General features: G+C 45.6%; 1 protein-coding gene across 1 annotated transcript in view; it reads right to left on the minus strand.

The window, feature by feature from the left end:
- LOC144145188 (uncharacterized) overlaps nt 1–8775 on the minus strand; it is a 63882-nt gene extending 55107 nt beyond the window's left edge. Inside the window, exons 1-2 of the mRNA XM_077676708.1 lie at nt 8625–8775; nt 4950–5050 (exon numbers count right to left, since the gene is read on the minus strand). Of these exons, the coding sequence (XP_077532834.1) occupies nt 4950–5050; nt 8625–8727 (204 nt within the window). The 5' untranslated portion in view covers nt 8728–8775. The remainder of the gene's footprint in view (nt 1–4949; nt 5051–8624) is intronic.
- Nucleotides 8776–16569: the final 7794 nt, after the last annotated feature.

Genomic DNA, 16569 nt, shown 5'->3' on the forward strand with positions numbered 1-16569 from the left:
CCTGGTCAATGGAACTTAACATTAGGAATGTAAAGTAATGCGTATTTCCCGCGCCAAGGTTGTCCCACCACCCTTTTATCTTAACAGTGTCCAAGTAGAATCCGTTACATCTTATAAATACCTTGCAATCCACATTACTGCTAACTTAACCTGGAACCTTCACACCGAATATGTAATTAGCAACGCAAACCGCATGCTCGGTTACTTACGCCGTAGTTTCTATAAGGCGCCATCGCAACTTAAACTAATGCTCTACAAAACACTTATACGTTCCAAACTGGAATACGCATGCTCCGTATGGGACCCAAGTCAGGATAAACTTAAAAATTCCCTAGAACTTGTTCAAAATAACTCAGTTAGGTTTATCCTGTCCAACTATATTAGAACAGCCAGTATTACTGCCATGAAATCTAACCTTGCCCTCCCGTCTCTGTCAGCACGCCGTCAAATTTCCCGACTAACTCTTTTTCACAAACTGTATCACCACCATGTTCTGCATGACCAGTTTATCGTTACACCCCATTATCGATCTGATCGTATCGACCACAGCCACAAAGTTGGTATTGACATTTGCAACACCCAGCATTTCTTTCACTCTTTCTTGCCCAAGACTAGTAGGGAATGGAATCACCTTCCTTCTAGTGCTGTATCTATTAATGATAACGAACAGTTCCGAAATTTTATTGCTCGAATTGTATAAATAGTTTAAAGTCTATAAATCTGTATAATATGTAAAAATTGTATGAATCTCTAAATGCTCTTTTGTTATGACTGTGAGTTGCTGTTTTGTTTTGTTTTGTTTTTTTCTCGTTGATCTAGCTAATATTGTATAATTAGCATATATTGTACTTCATTTTTTTCTTGTTTGTTTACCTGTATTCTACCCCCACTCCCCTCTGTAATGCCTTTGGTCTTGAGGGTATCATAAATAAATAAAATAAAAAATAAATAAATACTGCAACACTTTTTAGTTTTCTTACGGCGTCCTGTCATGAGTTCATGTTCTTGGTATACGGCGTTCACTGCCATACACATTTTCCCAACAAACCCGACATCGCAGTGCCTCCCTTGCTGCGTCCAATGAAGTGCTGACAAACATGACTTAACTACAAGAACATGCGCAGACATGTTAAAGACCTATGCTGCAGCAGAATTGCGAGGTGGGCTAATTGGTGAAATTGCATTTTGAAACCTTCAAAAAGCGCCACACTGAAAAAACACCACACGAACAAAAGGAACACAGGACGAGCGCTTACTCACAACTAAAGTGCAATCAGAAAAGACGAAGAACAAATACCCTCCCAGTTATCAGACCGCGCATGCGTCTCTTATAATCAAATGGCAACAACTCAAAAACCACGAACAATAAAAAACCATAAAAACAAAACCAAACACCTACATCATCAACTGCCACAGGGTGCACAACTCAATTACTACCGAGATACGCAATCTCTTTCTCGTGTAAAGCAACATATGCCTGACTGACGCAATCATGCCCTCTCTGGGTCATCTCGAACGCTTCAGCTACTTGCCTCGTCAACTGCCGCACATGGGTGAACACAACCTTTGTATCACAGAAAAGCGGCTTGCAACAACCACGGCGCCGGCATTTACTGCAATGTCCCGCAAGATGTGGGGATACAGCCCCTTTCAGGGACATTTCATGCTTTTTGAGGCGCGCGTTTACGCCTCTGCCCGTTTGACCGACGTATTCCTTACCGCAAGACAATGGGAGCACATAAAGCGGGCGAACATTTCACTTAACATACCGCGTTTCATGTTTCACACTGCATTCATTCCTGCCGGCGCGACAGTCACCGGACTATCTTTTTTCAACCAAAGAACAAACCCTGCCAACTTTGTTTCGTGCTATAAACCTTCACGTGACATCTGCACGTCTTCATTTCCGCGATGACAATCGCGTTTTTTTTTTGTTAAGATACACCAATTGTCTTTGTGTCCAGACTTTGTCTGTGTGATCAGAAAACTATGTTTTTTTCACCCATTACCTATTTGGTTGTTTTTAAAGTATAAGGAATAACCTAGTGTCAGCAGTATCAAAAAGTATCAGCAATAGCCTAGGAATAACAGTCATGGTGCTCACTACTAATCATCAATATTTCAAACTCCAACAATTTTGTGTAATTTCTCGTTTTACAAACAGTTGTAATATTTTGTGAATCAGTAAGGTATTTTGTAGACCGTTTTTTTTGTACTTTTAGGTTTTCTTCAAATAATTAATAGGGTACATTACTGTAAATTAATAGGGTAAAACTGGTAGTGGATGGTATGTGTGAGTGTATATTTTTTTTTCTCTCTTACGATGGCATTTTCTTTGTTTTTTGGGCTTTGAAAAATGTGCTAGCTATGTTGTTCCTTTTCTGCATGATATAAGAAAATATTGTATCTATTTTTTTTTTCTTTTCATTTGATGTTGTGATGTGTGCTGCTCCCGACTTCGGTGCAAGCTACTTTGGGAGGAAGGGCTTCGTCAGGCTGTAGCCTTTTGCCCTCCACCTTACGTGTAAATGTATTTTCACCTCTTGAAATCTTTCAAATAAAAAAAATTAAGTTGCCGTTTTGGAGACTATTTCAGTTTGGATGGCCTTCTTGTGGCCCATGACGTAATTTTCACAACTGTACAGAATAACAAGGCTGTTCCGATGTGGTAATCTAAAACAGTTCGGGCACTGTCTGCGGATTAGCGCCATATGTTTTCCTCGGGTTCCCGGCCTCTTATAATAAAACGGTACACGTAGGCGCTCGGTGCTTTCCAGTCCACTCTGCGTTTTTGTCTGGACCAGCGAAGACGTTGAACTGCACGTGGGTTTTGTCGTCGCTGGGCAATCGTGTGGGTGTTCCCTGTGCGGGTTTTGCGTGAAGACCATGAAGTTTAACCATGAAGTTTAACCGCGGCAGTCTTTCGTGATTCTGTCACAACTTAGCGCGGCACACTTTACATCCAGCACAGTCCCCCAAACTAACCCTGTGCTTCGTGTCACTTTCTCGCCTTCCCGTGTGATCATTACATGACGTTTATAGCTTCTCTTTTTTCTGCGCGGCTCTGGACGGATGTTTTATTTTGAAGAAGCTTGTTAACATTGCTTTACGAGGATATAAAAAATGAGCACTTCCGGTTGAAAATAAAAAGCCCACGTTTTGTTTGCAACACCGCCATAGTTTATAATTACGTGTTGGTTCACGGAGAAGGCAATATTGTAATACAGTTACATAAAGCTCATTGGGTAGGGCTAATTTCGTTATAATTAAACGAATATAGCCTAAACATTAACGAAAATCACGGCCTAACTGATATGAATGCTGTTTGTAAAATATGTTTTTTTTTGCGGGAAACTGCCTAAAATATCGTTACCAATAAACATTCGTCAAACTTTTACCCACATAATATAACCATTCTTGTATTAGATGCAAAGCATCTCTTGCTCGGGGCCATGTCGGGCGTCCATCCACTGTCCGCACCTCTCCCCCTACACAATAAAAAAGCCGCGCGGTTTTGAATACCATGACTCTCTGGCCGCAACGGGAGGTACGCGGCGGTCTTCCCACTGCGCTACAAAACGGAGACAGGAGCAAGTGCTACGAACGCGCCTGATGTCCTTGAATAATTAAAACTACGTCAAGAAGCTGCTGATACAACAAAGGCACGCGAAGCTGAACGTCAATAGAAAAGACGAACTGAAAATATTAGAGGAGGATGTTAGCGTCTCTTGCTCGGGGGGGTGTCCCGCGTCCGTGCCCCGTCCGCAGGGCCTCTGATGATGATTGTGGCAGGATGCCCCTAGGGACCGGCCAACCAAAGAATCCATCACGAGATAGCTTCGCGTTCAACCACCGTCGTCATGTTCCCGTAGGGAAACCGCCGAAGACGAAGAAGGAGAAGAAGAGAAAGCTGCGAATAGGATGGCATGTACGTTGCTCTCACCCCGTCCGCAGCGCTTCTGATGATGATTTTGGCAGCATGCCCATAGGGATGGCCCAACCAAAGAATCTATCACGAGATAGCTTAGCGTTCAACCACCGTCGTCATCTTCTCGTAGAGCAACCGCTGAAGAAGAAAAAGGAGAAGAAGACAAAGCTGTGAAGACGTGGGCGTGCACGTGGCTGTCAGCCGGTGCCCCAACGTCAACAACCTTTACCTCACCAACGCTGACGGAGTCTACACGATTCTACCACAGAGACGACAACATCGACAAGAACATGATGGACAAGTTTCGGCGCCTCGAGCACCACCGCTTACTCACCGTAACACAACAGTTCTTGCGTGCCTTTACCACCATTGTGGACCCGGACGTGGAATTCCCTCTGGCGCTACTAAACACCAGATCAGTCAACATAACTGCAACACGCCAGCTGCGCGATAAGCGCGCATGCGCGTCTCCTCTCTCATCTCCTCCTCTGCACTCCACCTGCTCTATATAATAAACCCGGTCCGCGCGCCGCTCCCTCAGTTGCTGCTTCGGTTGAGAAATGCTGCACCATCCGATGAGCTGAATTGACGCCAACAATTCTACTTTGCATCACCACATAGTTCCCTTCGGGGAGATGGTGTAATTTTTTTAATAATACTTCTGGCTGCTCAGATGGCGGTTACAGGGTATCCTGTGGTTTATGGTAGCGGGTTGAACTCATGTTGTCCCACTGACGGCATTTTCACACGGTTAAACCATGCTGTGACGGTGCTTTTCTTGCTATGACCACGATATAAAATGCCGTGGCGTGGGTCGTCCTTGTGGGAGCAACGTCTGCATGCGGCGCTCTATTTCATACGTCATCAAAGCACACTTTTGGGTGCGCTGTGTTCAGTCACAATCACACGAACATTATGCTGACGTGTTTTTCCAGAAAGACATTAATCTATTCGAACAACAAGTTCCGGGTGTTATTTGCCTGACCCGAAATTGCCGCGATCAGTTCGTCATAAAACTCACCTGTATTCGGGGTCGACTCATTCGGAGGGACAGAATTTCTTTCTTGCAAGTGAGGAAGAAATTGGTAGCTGTAGCCATGGCCTTGGCGTCCTCCCAAGGATCTTCAATTCGTAAAAACAATGTCTTAGTTTATTACAGAGAAGATCGTAAACGGCTTGGTCCACATTGAGTCTACAATACTTTGTGTGAAATGTGTAGTATAAGTACGGCGGAGTATTGCCTGCCGGTGAAGGTTTCTCCCGAGACTACAAAATTAAGGAAACTGCAAAACCTAGCAAGTTTCCGGAGGAGCGCACACGAGATGCGAACAGAGTTGCTGCTTAGAAAACATTTCCTCGCAACAACGGCTTCTTTTCTGCAACACACCTGCACGGTAAAGCAGTGAAAAGGACGCAGGCTTCTGGTGAGGAAGCTGGCAATGAGGCGCAATTGGCGATGATCATGAAGGCCGTCACCACTGTTGAGCAGCACGTGGACGCGAAAGAGCGATACGGAAGCTTAACGAGATACTGACGTCTGCGATTTGTAAGCAAAAAGCTCTTCTGGAAAGCTGGAGCAGTTGGGACATCGTCAATGAGGAACACATAGAAAGCAGATATTTGGCAGATGTTTTAAACCGCAGCAAAGAACCGACCGTTTTAACGAAGCCAAGCGCAACCTGAAGCTCAGACGTGCAAAAAATGGCTCATACCATCACTCAGAAGCCCTCACCGCTTACACAGCAGCAACATATATTTCTATGCAACATAAATGTAGGCAAATTTTCAGACATTCGTTAAATATATTTGAAAGCTTAATGAGTCAATTGAGATTTACTTGCATAGACAATGCACCTGTTAGGCCAAACACCAAAAGAAAACGACATTCACAATATGCACAGATAGGCAGGAAAGCTACCATGAATGTCGGTGGAAGCATATTTTCTGTATAACCGCAGCTAAATTTACCCCACTGCTTAGGATGAGCGAAATGGTTTTCATGAATATACTTTTAAAAGAATGTAACGGGACTAGGACATCACCCGACAGTGAAAGACACAGAAGGCCCCACGTGCAAAATCTTCAACCATAACTACCGGCCAGAAAAAGCGCATTATGAGCCGTTACAAACTCCCAGAGAACTCATAAGAAATTTACAATAAAAATAAACGCTTTCGAAACTAAAGTAATAGCGCAAACGTCCGGGAAAACTACTTGACAACTGCTCAGGAACCCTGTAGTAATTTTATGCCACTCTCAAGTAAAATGGGAAGCAAGTACAAGTTCTACTGGCATCCGCCGACACGTCGATGCATCTACTTATCTGCATCTGATATCCCTACATCATAAATATCTTACTTAACAACGGTGAAAAGTAGGAAAGAATGTCAAATGTGCAACAAATCAGCAACGGCGAAACACCGGACACTCTACCAAGTACATAGACTTCCACGAAGAAATTTTGGTGACAACGGTTAACGAGCACACGATAGTTCCGAAGGTTGAGACAGCATTCGAGGGAACCAATGAGCGACCCGGGAAGACCATGCGAAATGTTGCCATGACCCATCGTCAACTGTTAACCCACTCCCAAGTGCCATATTTAAAATTTCTTTCATCTGGTCCTACAGTGGAGGCCGAGATTTCAAGAAAATAATACAGGCTCTAAGGCGAAAGCGTGAAACAGCGCAGCGAGCGAAGAAAGCGACGTCCTATGGCCATAAAAACCGATGTTTTCGAGGTGAGGACACCTGTACTACAAATAGTTCCATGGAACGCACGGGCTTCAGAAAAGTCGGCCCCCGGCATCGGCGGGTCTAAGAAACAAACGGTCTTTGCGCGAAGAATTTTATAGCGCGTGCTTTCGGGGGCCTAACCACTTCGTGATCGCCGCACGTAAAGAAAAGCTTTAAAATATATATAAACGTTCGCAACGGCCTATTGCTTATTTTGAAGAAATGTCACTTGTGTACTGAAACAAAAAAGTAAAACTCTTGTCGAATATCCAGGCTTCACTACAGGACGCTAGACCCTTGCTAGCGCAATGTAGCGAGAACTGGTTAAATCAAAACGCTTTTTTTGTTTAATTTTTATCTCAGTGAAGAAGTGATATATCTTTAAACGAAGGAAACGTTTGCCGTTAGGAACGTTTCTATGAATTGGTAGCACCTTCCGCATCGATACACGATACTTTTGAATCCCGTGGGTCAAGAATTATAAAGCTCCATGGGAATGTGATCAGGTGAGTCCCCTTTAAACACGGAAGTTTGCGACAGGTGGACGCCTCGGTCAGTGCTCCACAACCGAATTACGGGAAAGTACAAGCAGCGAGATTCACCATCTTCGTCAACTCTCCCGTTGCCCGGCAGAGCACGTGAGCGATGGTGCAAAGCGCAGGATGCCGGTGGAAGTAACGGAGAGTTCATGCGGATAGTAGAGCAAAGCGTCTTCAACGGGGAGATTTCAGAGCCCTTCGACAAAGTGAGTTCAAGCAAGACGTCTTAAGAGAACTGCGGGACGTTCACATCTTCGCTTCGACAAGCGATATGAAATGCTTGGGTTACCCTGAATCTTTTCTTCCTTGATAGTACAGCGTTTGCGGGGCTTTTTCGCTGGATAGCAGTTGCCCTCAACGAGGGTAGCGACAGTAATAAAGACTGTCGCTACCCTCTAGAGGTTAAGAGGGTAGGTTACCTCTATAAGAGTTACACCTGTTAGTGGTGATTTGAATTAGCAGAGACAAATATGAAAAATCTCCCGAAATACCTGTCGTAGAAGAAATTTCAGGCCTTACATAATGAAATGACACTAATCAAGGTAAGTATGCATAATCGCAAGCAGGTTAGGAAACGATGAAATTTTTGATATTGTACGAAATTATGGACAAGTAAATGAACGAAAATTATTTTGCTGCTTTGAGAGTTGGTGGTTCACAGATATAAAAAATTGGAACTTGACATTTCAAAAAGCCCAACGAAGTAACAATGTTCGTGCACTAACCGAAATTCATATTCGGAAGAAAAGTCGTTATCATGCTCCCTTTGACAGGATGTAGCCGTGAGTTTGGCGCTTACTTCAACCATTGCAATGATTTCAGGCCGGATTATTTAAGGTTACAAGAAATCAAAGGTCTGCTGTGTTCCGTCGGGTAATTGTATTGCCAGAATACTAGAGAACATGTTTATTTTGCTGTTCACACACCAGCTGAAAATTCTCATTGCCTCAGGATAAAATTTTGTCCTCAAATCCCGTGTCGTCTTCTCGCCATATCAAATTCAATGACGACACCTCACTTTCCATTTTCTGGCCGTTTAAACACCGCCTAGGCATGCTGGGGAAATTTGTAGGAAGCTGAATGATCAAGGAGTGTCTACTTTGAGTAAACATGGAGGAACATGCTCGATAGGGAGTGCAGCGGCGAAGTTGCCACACATAATCACTTTTTGAGCATGCGTCAGTTTCCGGCCTATGACGTGTTCACCTATTTCAGCTGTGATGATAATTCTACCTGCTGCAGGCCATCAAAACAAGCCAACTAGGAAGTTTTCATAGGCGGTCAAAAGTATTACAGAAGTAAATGAGATACCTCTCTAGAAGAATTTTACTGGCTTTGAAAGAAAGCATTGAAATAATTCTGAGTAAAGGATCTCATTGGCAAAAATGATAAACTAGAAAAGCAATTGCTTCACATACTCACTTAGCCGCCCACCACACCAACGCATTGGTTGGTTGTTGCTTTCCTCGCCCAGTAATAGCGTCCAGAAAAACGCCACGAACACCAATTTTAGGGTGACGGACATCCCGACCTTCTTCGGAGTCAGCCTATACAGGAGAATTGAGTTATAGCAGGAAATAAGCATCGGCGGCTCGCGACACACCACGCTAGCTCTCTTGAAGACCAGCCTGCGACAGAGCTAACAGTCTCTCTCTCTAAAGAAAAAAGATCACTAGGGGCAGGTGTGCAAACGCACACGTGTTAACCATAATGGATTTTGAATGACAGCTGAGCCGGGTAAAGGCCAATAATAGGAACACTTCACATGCCTTCCATAGGGCCACCTGTCACGCGTCTCAGTGACTACCTGAAACGGGCTATGTGGGAGCTAATCGCACAAGGCGAGCTGGGTTTGTCACTGATCGAAGCCACATGTATTGTTTTCTGTTGCTGTAGCTAGAAAACGAAACAAAGACAGCTTTAAAACAATGTACGCGATCTGAATATACATTTGTCCCAAAAAAGGATCCATGAATTGTTGAACAGATGGTCTGTGTAGATCACGAAATCCCTCCACCGGGGTAATCTCTATGCGCTCGCAATAACGTGCTTGAACTATGGTCCAATACGATTGAAGGTCTTTGATGTGTTTCCTCCTAAAGATACTGTACCATATTAACGTTGGAGCAGTTGGGAACGATTTCTCCAAATTTCGCCATTCATGTAGCAGAGGCGAAAGCATTAAGTGCCCCATATGGCAAAAAAACCATCGTTGTAGTTGTGCAGTACACAAAATGGCCATCGGTAGGAAGAGTACATAAAAACTTCGTCGGGAATGTGAAACCGCCTGTCTCTAGAGGGCGCCATTACTGCTACCACTGTTATGTATGTGGACGTCGGAAGCTAATGAACCATGGTTAAAATAATGGAAGCCGAGTGACACGGGAAAGAAACGGCACCCGAGTAGAACCGGGGCCCCAAAGGCGCACGGAAATATGGTTATAGGGAAGACGTTGCACGTGATTTCCGTCTCCTTGCTGACGCAATTTGCCCAAAACACCGCAGAGATGAAAGTGAAGGAAGAAGCGAAAATACGATGCAGCAGTAACGAATTTATTGATACATCTATCCAGGCGTCATTCTGGACAACAGCCCGAAAAACGACGTGGACGAAGGGAATGGACAGGACGAGCGTTGACCTGGCCTGACGGAGTCAGCACTCGTCCTGTCCATTCCCTTTGCCCGCGTATTTTTTGTATTTTTTCGCCTTGTTGTCCACAATGACGCCATACCAACTTGCCCAGCTCACTACTCTGTTACAGCTTATCTATCCAGGCTTTGGCCTCCTAAAGCACTTTGGCAGGCTTGAGTGCACCGAAGGATAATTCTCTTCCTGCCATTAATCAAACATTTTGCTTAAGCCGCGCGCGGCTTACTGAAATGTTTGTACAGGTGCCGTCGAAATAATTTGAACATGGTGTCATAAATTCACAGGAATTATCTCTCCCAGAAACTGCCTGGCTGCATTGCTGTGGGTTTAAAAAGGTTCTCACGAATAGGAAAATCATTCTGTGAACCGGTAATGGCTGTCATAAGCCATTAAGAGAAATATTTAGTGATATTCACAAATCCTCCTTCCAATCACTTATGACGGCAACTGTACATTTTCAGGCGGAATCCCTGCACGGTACGTGTTCTGACGTGACTCAGGCTGTTACGCACCCAGGAAGTGTAGTGAAAGAGTGTATGAATTACTTGTAAGGTTTCTTGTCGGTGAATGAAGATCTTACTTGACAACTTTCCCTCCGAGTTAGTTTAAAAAAAATTACACCCATCCCCCCGAAGGGAACCATGAGTAGGATACGGAGCGTCATGGGCGTTTCATTTGCGTTTCCATTGTGTTTGTTAGCCAAATTTGGTGGAAATTTAGAGAACCCCTAATGCTCATATATCCTACTATTGGTTCCCTTCGGGGAGATGGGTGTAATTTTCCTTATGGTATGCGTATATACGCGAGTGAGACGAGATTGAAGTGGTATCTAAAGGTCTTTATTTAGGTTTGCACGTTTTCTTACTTTGAGTATGACGGCCTTATGGTAGCTGAAGTGCACAGTCAGTGGATCTCGTAGCGTTTCAGTTGGTGAAGACGAGATCGATACACGTTCCCTGGATTGTAGTTGGGTGTAATTGCTGTTACCGTTTGCGCTGATGCTCTCACTTAATTGCGTCAGCACACTCACTGACGGGGCTGTTGCTTCCATCCTACTTCATCTGAAGAATCACGGAGTCAAGCGCAAGCACAACCGGAGTTGTTGTTGTTGTTGTTCCTTTTCTATAGCACGTACCCACGTGGGGGATTGGCCAAGAAACGGCGGTGTGCGGCCGCCGGACCACCGCCGACGCCGCGGGACATACCCCCGAGCATAACACGCTCCGCATCTAAAAAAACTGGTGGATCTTTCACTAGTGGTGCAAGGCTGAAGAAATAGCAGAACGGGCGAGCCCTCTCCCTTTTTCGGAGACCTGACTGTTGCACCTCACATTGATTTCCGAACTTGTCGCTGAACGTTTTCCACGACTGGCGGGCCAGGATCGTTTCGTCCGCAAGCTTTCACATCTCTCCCAAAGTGGACGGCGTTAGCATAAACTAGAACCTGCGGCAATCAGCCTCGGAAACTCGGCGTCTGTAGTGCCAACTTAGTGTCTGTGCTCCCCACTTCGGGCGCGAACGCGCGTGAACAGGCAGAAGAACAGCACAGCGAGGTCACACCCCGAACGCGATCGCGTAGAAGCCGGTTTCATTACGCTAGCGACATAGGTTAGATTCAGGGAACGGGAAGCGTTCTGCCCCCTCGTTCATGTCTTTTTGTTCATGTGGCTGCGGTTTCTTATTTGTTTTTTGTTGCGCTTAATTTGAAGCGTAAAGTTCCCGATTTGTTTCGTTCTTCGGTTGTTTCTTTTCAACCACCCTAACCCATGTGGGATTTGCGTTCCCGTTACGTAACGATGTGGACTGGCATGGGAAAGCGAGATGAAATCGCTTTTGCACGCGATGGGCGCCTAAATTCGTTGTTAGGTTTATTTGCTTTTTCGTCATCCCAATTAACCCATTTTGCTCACATACTAGTGAAAATTCCGATCTGGCCTTTCTTTCCTTTTGGTTGTAGTGCACTGCGTGCCAACACAACCTTTCTTTTTTTTCGGATTGGCTGCAGATGGTATTGTTCCATTCCCGCAGCTAACCCCGTGTGCATGGGGTATTTGGAGTAGCCCAGTGGTGGCCGGTTTCAAAGCATCAAAGTCCCGGGTTCGATACGCGAAATGTCCCTAACAACATTTTTTTCCAACACCTGCTCGAGGGTTCTTTGCCTCTTTGCCACTTTCTCTCGCAGTTCTTGTCCTAGCATTTTCACCCTCTCCACTTCGCCGATGATAGTTTTCTGATAACAGTCCACCGTGGACCTGTTCGGCAGTGGAGCGTCTAAACTGTGTGCACGAGCTCATTTATTGACTTTGCTGTTCTACCACAACTTAGAGGCCATCCTTCTCGCGGGCGAACTAAAACAATGCTGGCCTACGCGCTGAGCTTGCGAAGCTTTTTTCTAACTTTTAAACCAACAAAAGCGCTTCGACCCCTTATGTCTTAAAGCTTCTTTGTCTAGAGTGCTGACCACCTTACTGCGAATGGCGGATTGCACACAATTTTTTCTAACCCCTGAAGCAGGTATACGACAGCGAAATTTTTGTTTCAGCGCATGCGCCGAGCGGTGCCGCGTGAAGGACACGGCGCAGCTTGCAATATTCTGCCACCCATTTTTTGTGCTGGGAGCGCACTTGAAAACCTGTTTAATGCTGCACGGTTACTCGTAGCTTGCCGTCTTGTGTACATTTTTGTAATCTGATTCTTCGCATTTCTGGACAGTTGAAAACACTGCCATGCATTGTGATTTCTGAAGTGACCTCAAGCCGCCAACTGCGTTATTGAAGGCCCACTACACTCATAATTTCAAGCTCTTCAAAACGTTGTTTTCTTGAAGCCTGCCAAAAAAATCATGCATCACTCTGTCTAAAAATACGATGGCTGAACGCGAAGCTTGCTCGGGATGGATTCCTTGGCTGGCGAATCAAACATTGCGAGTTTGTGCTACTCTGGATGTGCGCACCACTCTTCTAGAATGGCAACAGAAGTCTCGGGTGCGTAGTCCGTAGGCCTAACGTTTTGGGCTTGGGGTGTACGGCAGTTGTACCTGCTGCTTGGCGTTCACTTTGACCATGTCAAATTGTGCAAGCGGATAGATGCCGGCTTCATAACGCGAGCCCCCGAGATTCGATTCCGGTCACGGGAAGCGTTTTGTTTCTTTCACATCCTGCACGATCATTCATCATCATAGTCAGAGAAAGGTGGCTTTCCTGCAGGGCGTATTGGCGTAAAACGGCATCAGTGAGATCACTAAAGCTTCGCTTTAAAACACTTCGAGATACGAAACATCACCGCTGAAATACGCCTATTCGCGGCTCAAAGGACAATCAAAAATCGGAGACTTTCAAACCAAAATTTAGAAGAGCAGGGCCATTACAGTTTGGCTGAACAGACGCTCCATCTAGCCCACCCGGCGGCCGCAGCGAAGCTGCACGCACCGCTTCATACTCGCCACCACCCTAGGAAAAGCGCGCCAGCGGAACTCAACCGGTTCTCTGGCTGGTCGTAGGAAAAAGAGCAGGGCCAGGCGCAGTGTCACTTCCGCTTCATGACTCGCGATCCACCGGCAGGTGCAGCAACGTATCAGACGCAGATATCTTAAACGCTTCTAATTAACGAACCACGAATTTCATGGGGCTACCACTTATGTCCTAGTTGGTTTGGTGGTGTGTGCAGTGCGGTCAAGGAAAATTTGGCCGAGTTGAAATTTCAGCCTTTAAAGGGACAGTCAACCGGTTTTACAACCGGTTTTAGATGCAAAGCATCTCTTAGTCGACCCTCCGTCGTCCGGCGTCCACACCTCTCCTCCTCTCCACAACAGCTGTGATAACGCCGCTCTCTCTCCCCCACTCCTCCCCACACCACCCGTGCGGTAGCGCGCGCTGCTCCTCTTCTCCCCTCTGCACACCAGCTGTCCAATCACGCACATGCGGGCTACTCCTCCTCTCCACTCCCTCTGCTCTGCAAATAAACCCGTCCGCGCTCCGCTCAGTTGCTTCTTCGGTACTGCGCCGCCAGGTGACTGCAAATGGACGCCAACGATTCCGTCAGCGAACTGGCTGGCACACATTCAACTAGCGCCAGCCAGCACACTGTCAGAACCACGAGCACCTCCGAAGACAAGGCTGCACAGAGAAGAGCTCGCGACACCGAACGTAAACGGCAGCGTCGAGCAGCGGATTCCTCGCTTCGAGAACGAGAAGCCGCTTTGAAACGCCAGCGGCGAGTAGCTGATCCAGATGGCGTTCGGCAACGTGACAACACTTCGAAACACCAGCGTCGAACAGAGTATTCCTCGCTTCGAGAACGAGAAGGCGCAAAACGTTCCCCACTACTAGATAAATAATGGAGACATTTAATACGCTACTACACGTGTCTTTACTCTAACAACCAATTAACACGCTTCTACTCCATGGCTTTGCATCCCCTCAGGTTTCCACGTGGGAAGATGGAGTAATTTTTGCCGAGTATATATTCCCCGTCCCAAATGAAAGGGCATCACTTAAAGCCCCTTGACGAGAAATCGTTTTGCTGATAACTCCCTAGAACTTTGTAAATCCAAATTTTTAGATCTACGAGCCGTATGTGTCCTCCAAAAAATAATGCTGGCAATCATGACATACAGTAGCACGGCAACATACTTTTGTCTGCATGCGAAATGAAAAGCGATATTTAAAAACTTATCACAGTCTTTATTATTCCCTTATATGTCTTTTTTTAATTCAATCATCTATTTTTCAGGAAGGTGCCATCTGTTGGGATGGACGACAGGTGGAATCTGACTTCACGTTGTGGAGGTCGGAAGTTCTATTCTCCCCGGGCGCATCCTTTTTTTTAAGCTGCCGTTGGCGTATTTGGAAACTGAAATTGAATATTTTGGCAGAACAAACGCCCCTGACTCAGGCATAATCTTGAAAGCTCCTTCACTGGGTCTGTTTAGGGAACGCTGCCGTTGATTCCGGGTATGGAAACCAAGTTAGCAACACTGAGAACAACCCAGAGAGGGCAAACCAACGGCGGCGGGCAGCGTATCTTATAAATTTTCAAAATAGTGTTTAAAAACACATATACAGTTTAATTTTACACAAATACTCGTGTAAAAAGGTTTTTAATAAATGAATAATCGTTTCAGCAGTTGCAGTAGCACCTATGTTTGCGGGTCACGTGACTGGGACACATATTGCAGTTTCAAGTTTCGACACTACCAACCACTACCCTTCCGATTTCAGAATTTTGCTGCCAAATTAAAATTATTTCCGCAAATTTGTTTTTAAACTGCTTGTGGTTACCGGGCTATATAAAACGCTGGCTTTCATACGAGCGAGAGAGCTTATACGCGAGAAAAATCGGTTGTCCGTGCCTTTAAGTGCCTCCTCAGTAAGTGAAGGCAGTGCCTCCGATGTCTTGAGGGGACCACCAGACAATTTAGGTTGAAGGAGCAGAAAAGGGCTTTTAAAAACTTTTGGCCAATGGCTTGTTGCTAATAGACACATCACTATGTTAATAGAAGGCAACACAAAATCTTACGCACGTCACAAATTGAAAAAGTACATATTAAATGTTTCAGACATTGCTTCAGACAATGTTTGAGACATGGGCCGCCGAAAGTAAACTATATCTGGGAGCGGGGTACCTGCCGTTGTGTGTCTGAACACCGGCGGTCGGAGAAACACCGAAGTGCTGGTGGTCGAATGTCGGCTGTTCAACGTACGATCAGTGACTGCCAGAACCTCGGTGCTGGCCGGACATGCCAGAGTGCAGTATATTTCTAGATTATTTGCAATAAACGTTTTTGTCTAGTAAATCATCTCACCCAAGAACTGGATTTACCTTTTGGCCGGGCGGCTGAATTTAGAAACAGGCAGAGAGAGAGACCAAAATTTTTGCGTTTGTGTAGCCCAAGAAAGACTTCCGTTTTTTCAAAAGAACAGAAGATCCCGTTTAGTGCGGATCATTATTATCTACATCATCGCCATATGCCTTCTCACATATATGTCCGCGTACCAAAACAGGAAGCGAAACCCGTGCCGCGCGGGCATGGAGCAGCGGCAGTGTGCACTTCGTGATCATGATGCCCTCTTCGAATGTTTCTTTCCAACCTCAAGCGGGAAAGCAGTTTTGATCTCCCTAGCCTTGTGCCAAATAAGGTAAAACACCTACGCCACCCCTGCACGGAATAGTTTGTGCACGCAATTCTTCACACTCGCATTTTCCTCGAACGATGCAGAGAACGTCGCGTGAAGTGCTCGCATCAGATTCCGTGCTGCCTGTGACTCAAACCCATACCAGGTACACATTGAGCAGCTACTGTACGCGCGATTTGCGCGTTCTCGCTCAGTATATGAAACCATAAAATAAAAGCAATCTTGAGCGGGGAGGTGCAGACGAGACGGTTCCATTATTTCGTCAAAAGCTCTTCATCAAACCGTCTCTTCAATTGCTGGCCGCGTCAGCTGAAATCGGGCCTTTCTTGCGCACAACAACACACACAATGTAGGACCAACCGGGGACAAATGGTACCGTGTAGTTGCCGGCGACGCCTACGAAAAATTACGACGGGCTATAATATTCAGCGGAAATAATGAATATTGCCTCTTCCGTTAGGTGACGTCCCTAGCTTACATGTACAGTGCTTCCCAAATTGTAGAGGACCAGCAAGGCTACTTCCGCACCAATGTTTACGCAAAATGTTTTCACCTGAATTCATTTCTTCTGCAGTTTTTTAGA

The sequence above is a fragment of the Haemaphysalis longicornis genome, unplaced genomic scaffold (assembly GCF_048455015.1).
Source record: "Haemaphysalis longicornis isolate Haplotype H1 unplaced genomic scaffold, Haemaphysalis longicornis Haplotype H1 scaffold_7, whole genome shotgun sequence".
In the NCBI taxonomy this organism is placed as follows: Eukaryota; Metazoa; Arthropoda; class Arachnida; order Ixodida; family Ixodidae; genus Haemaphysalis; species Haemaphysalis longicornis.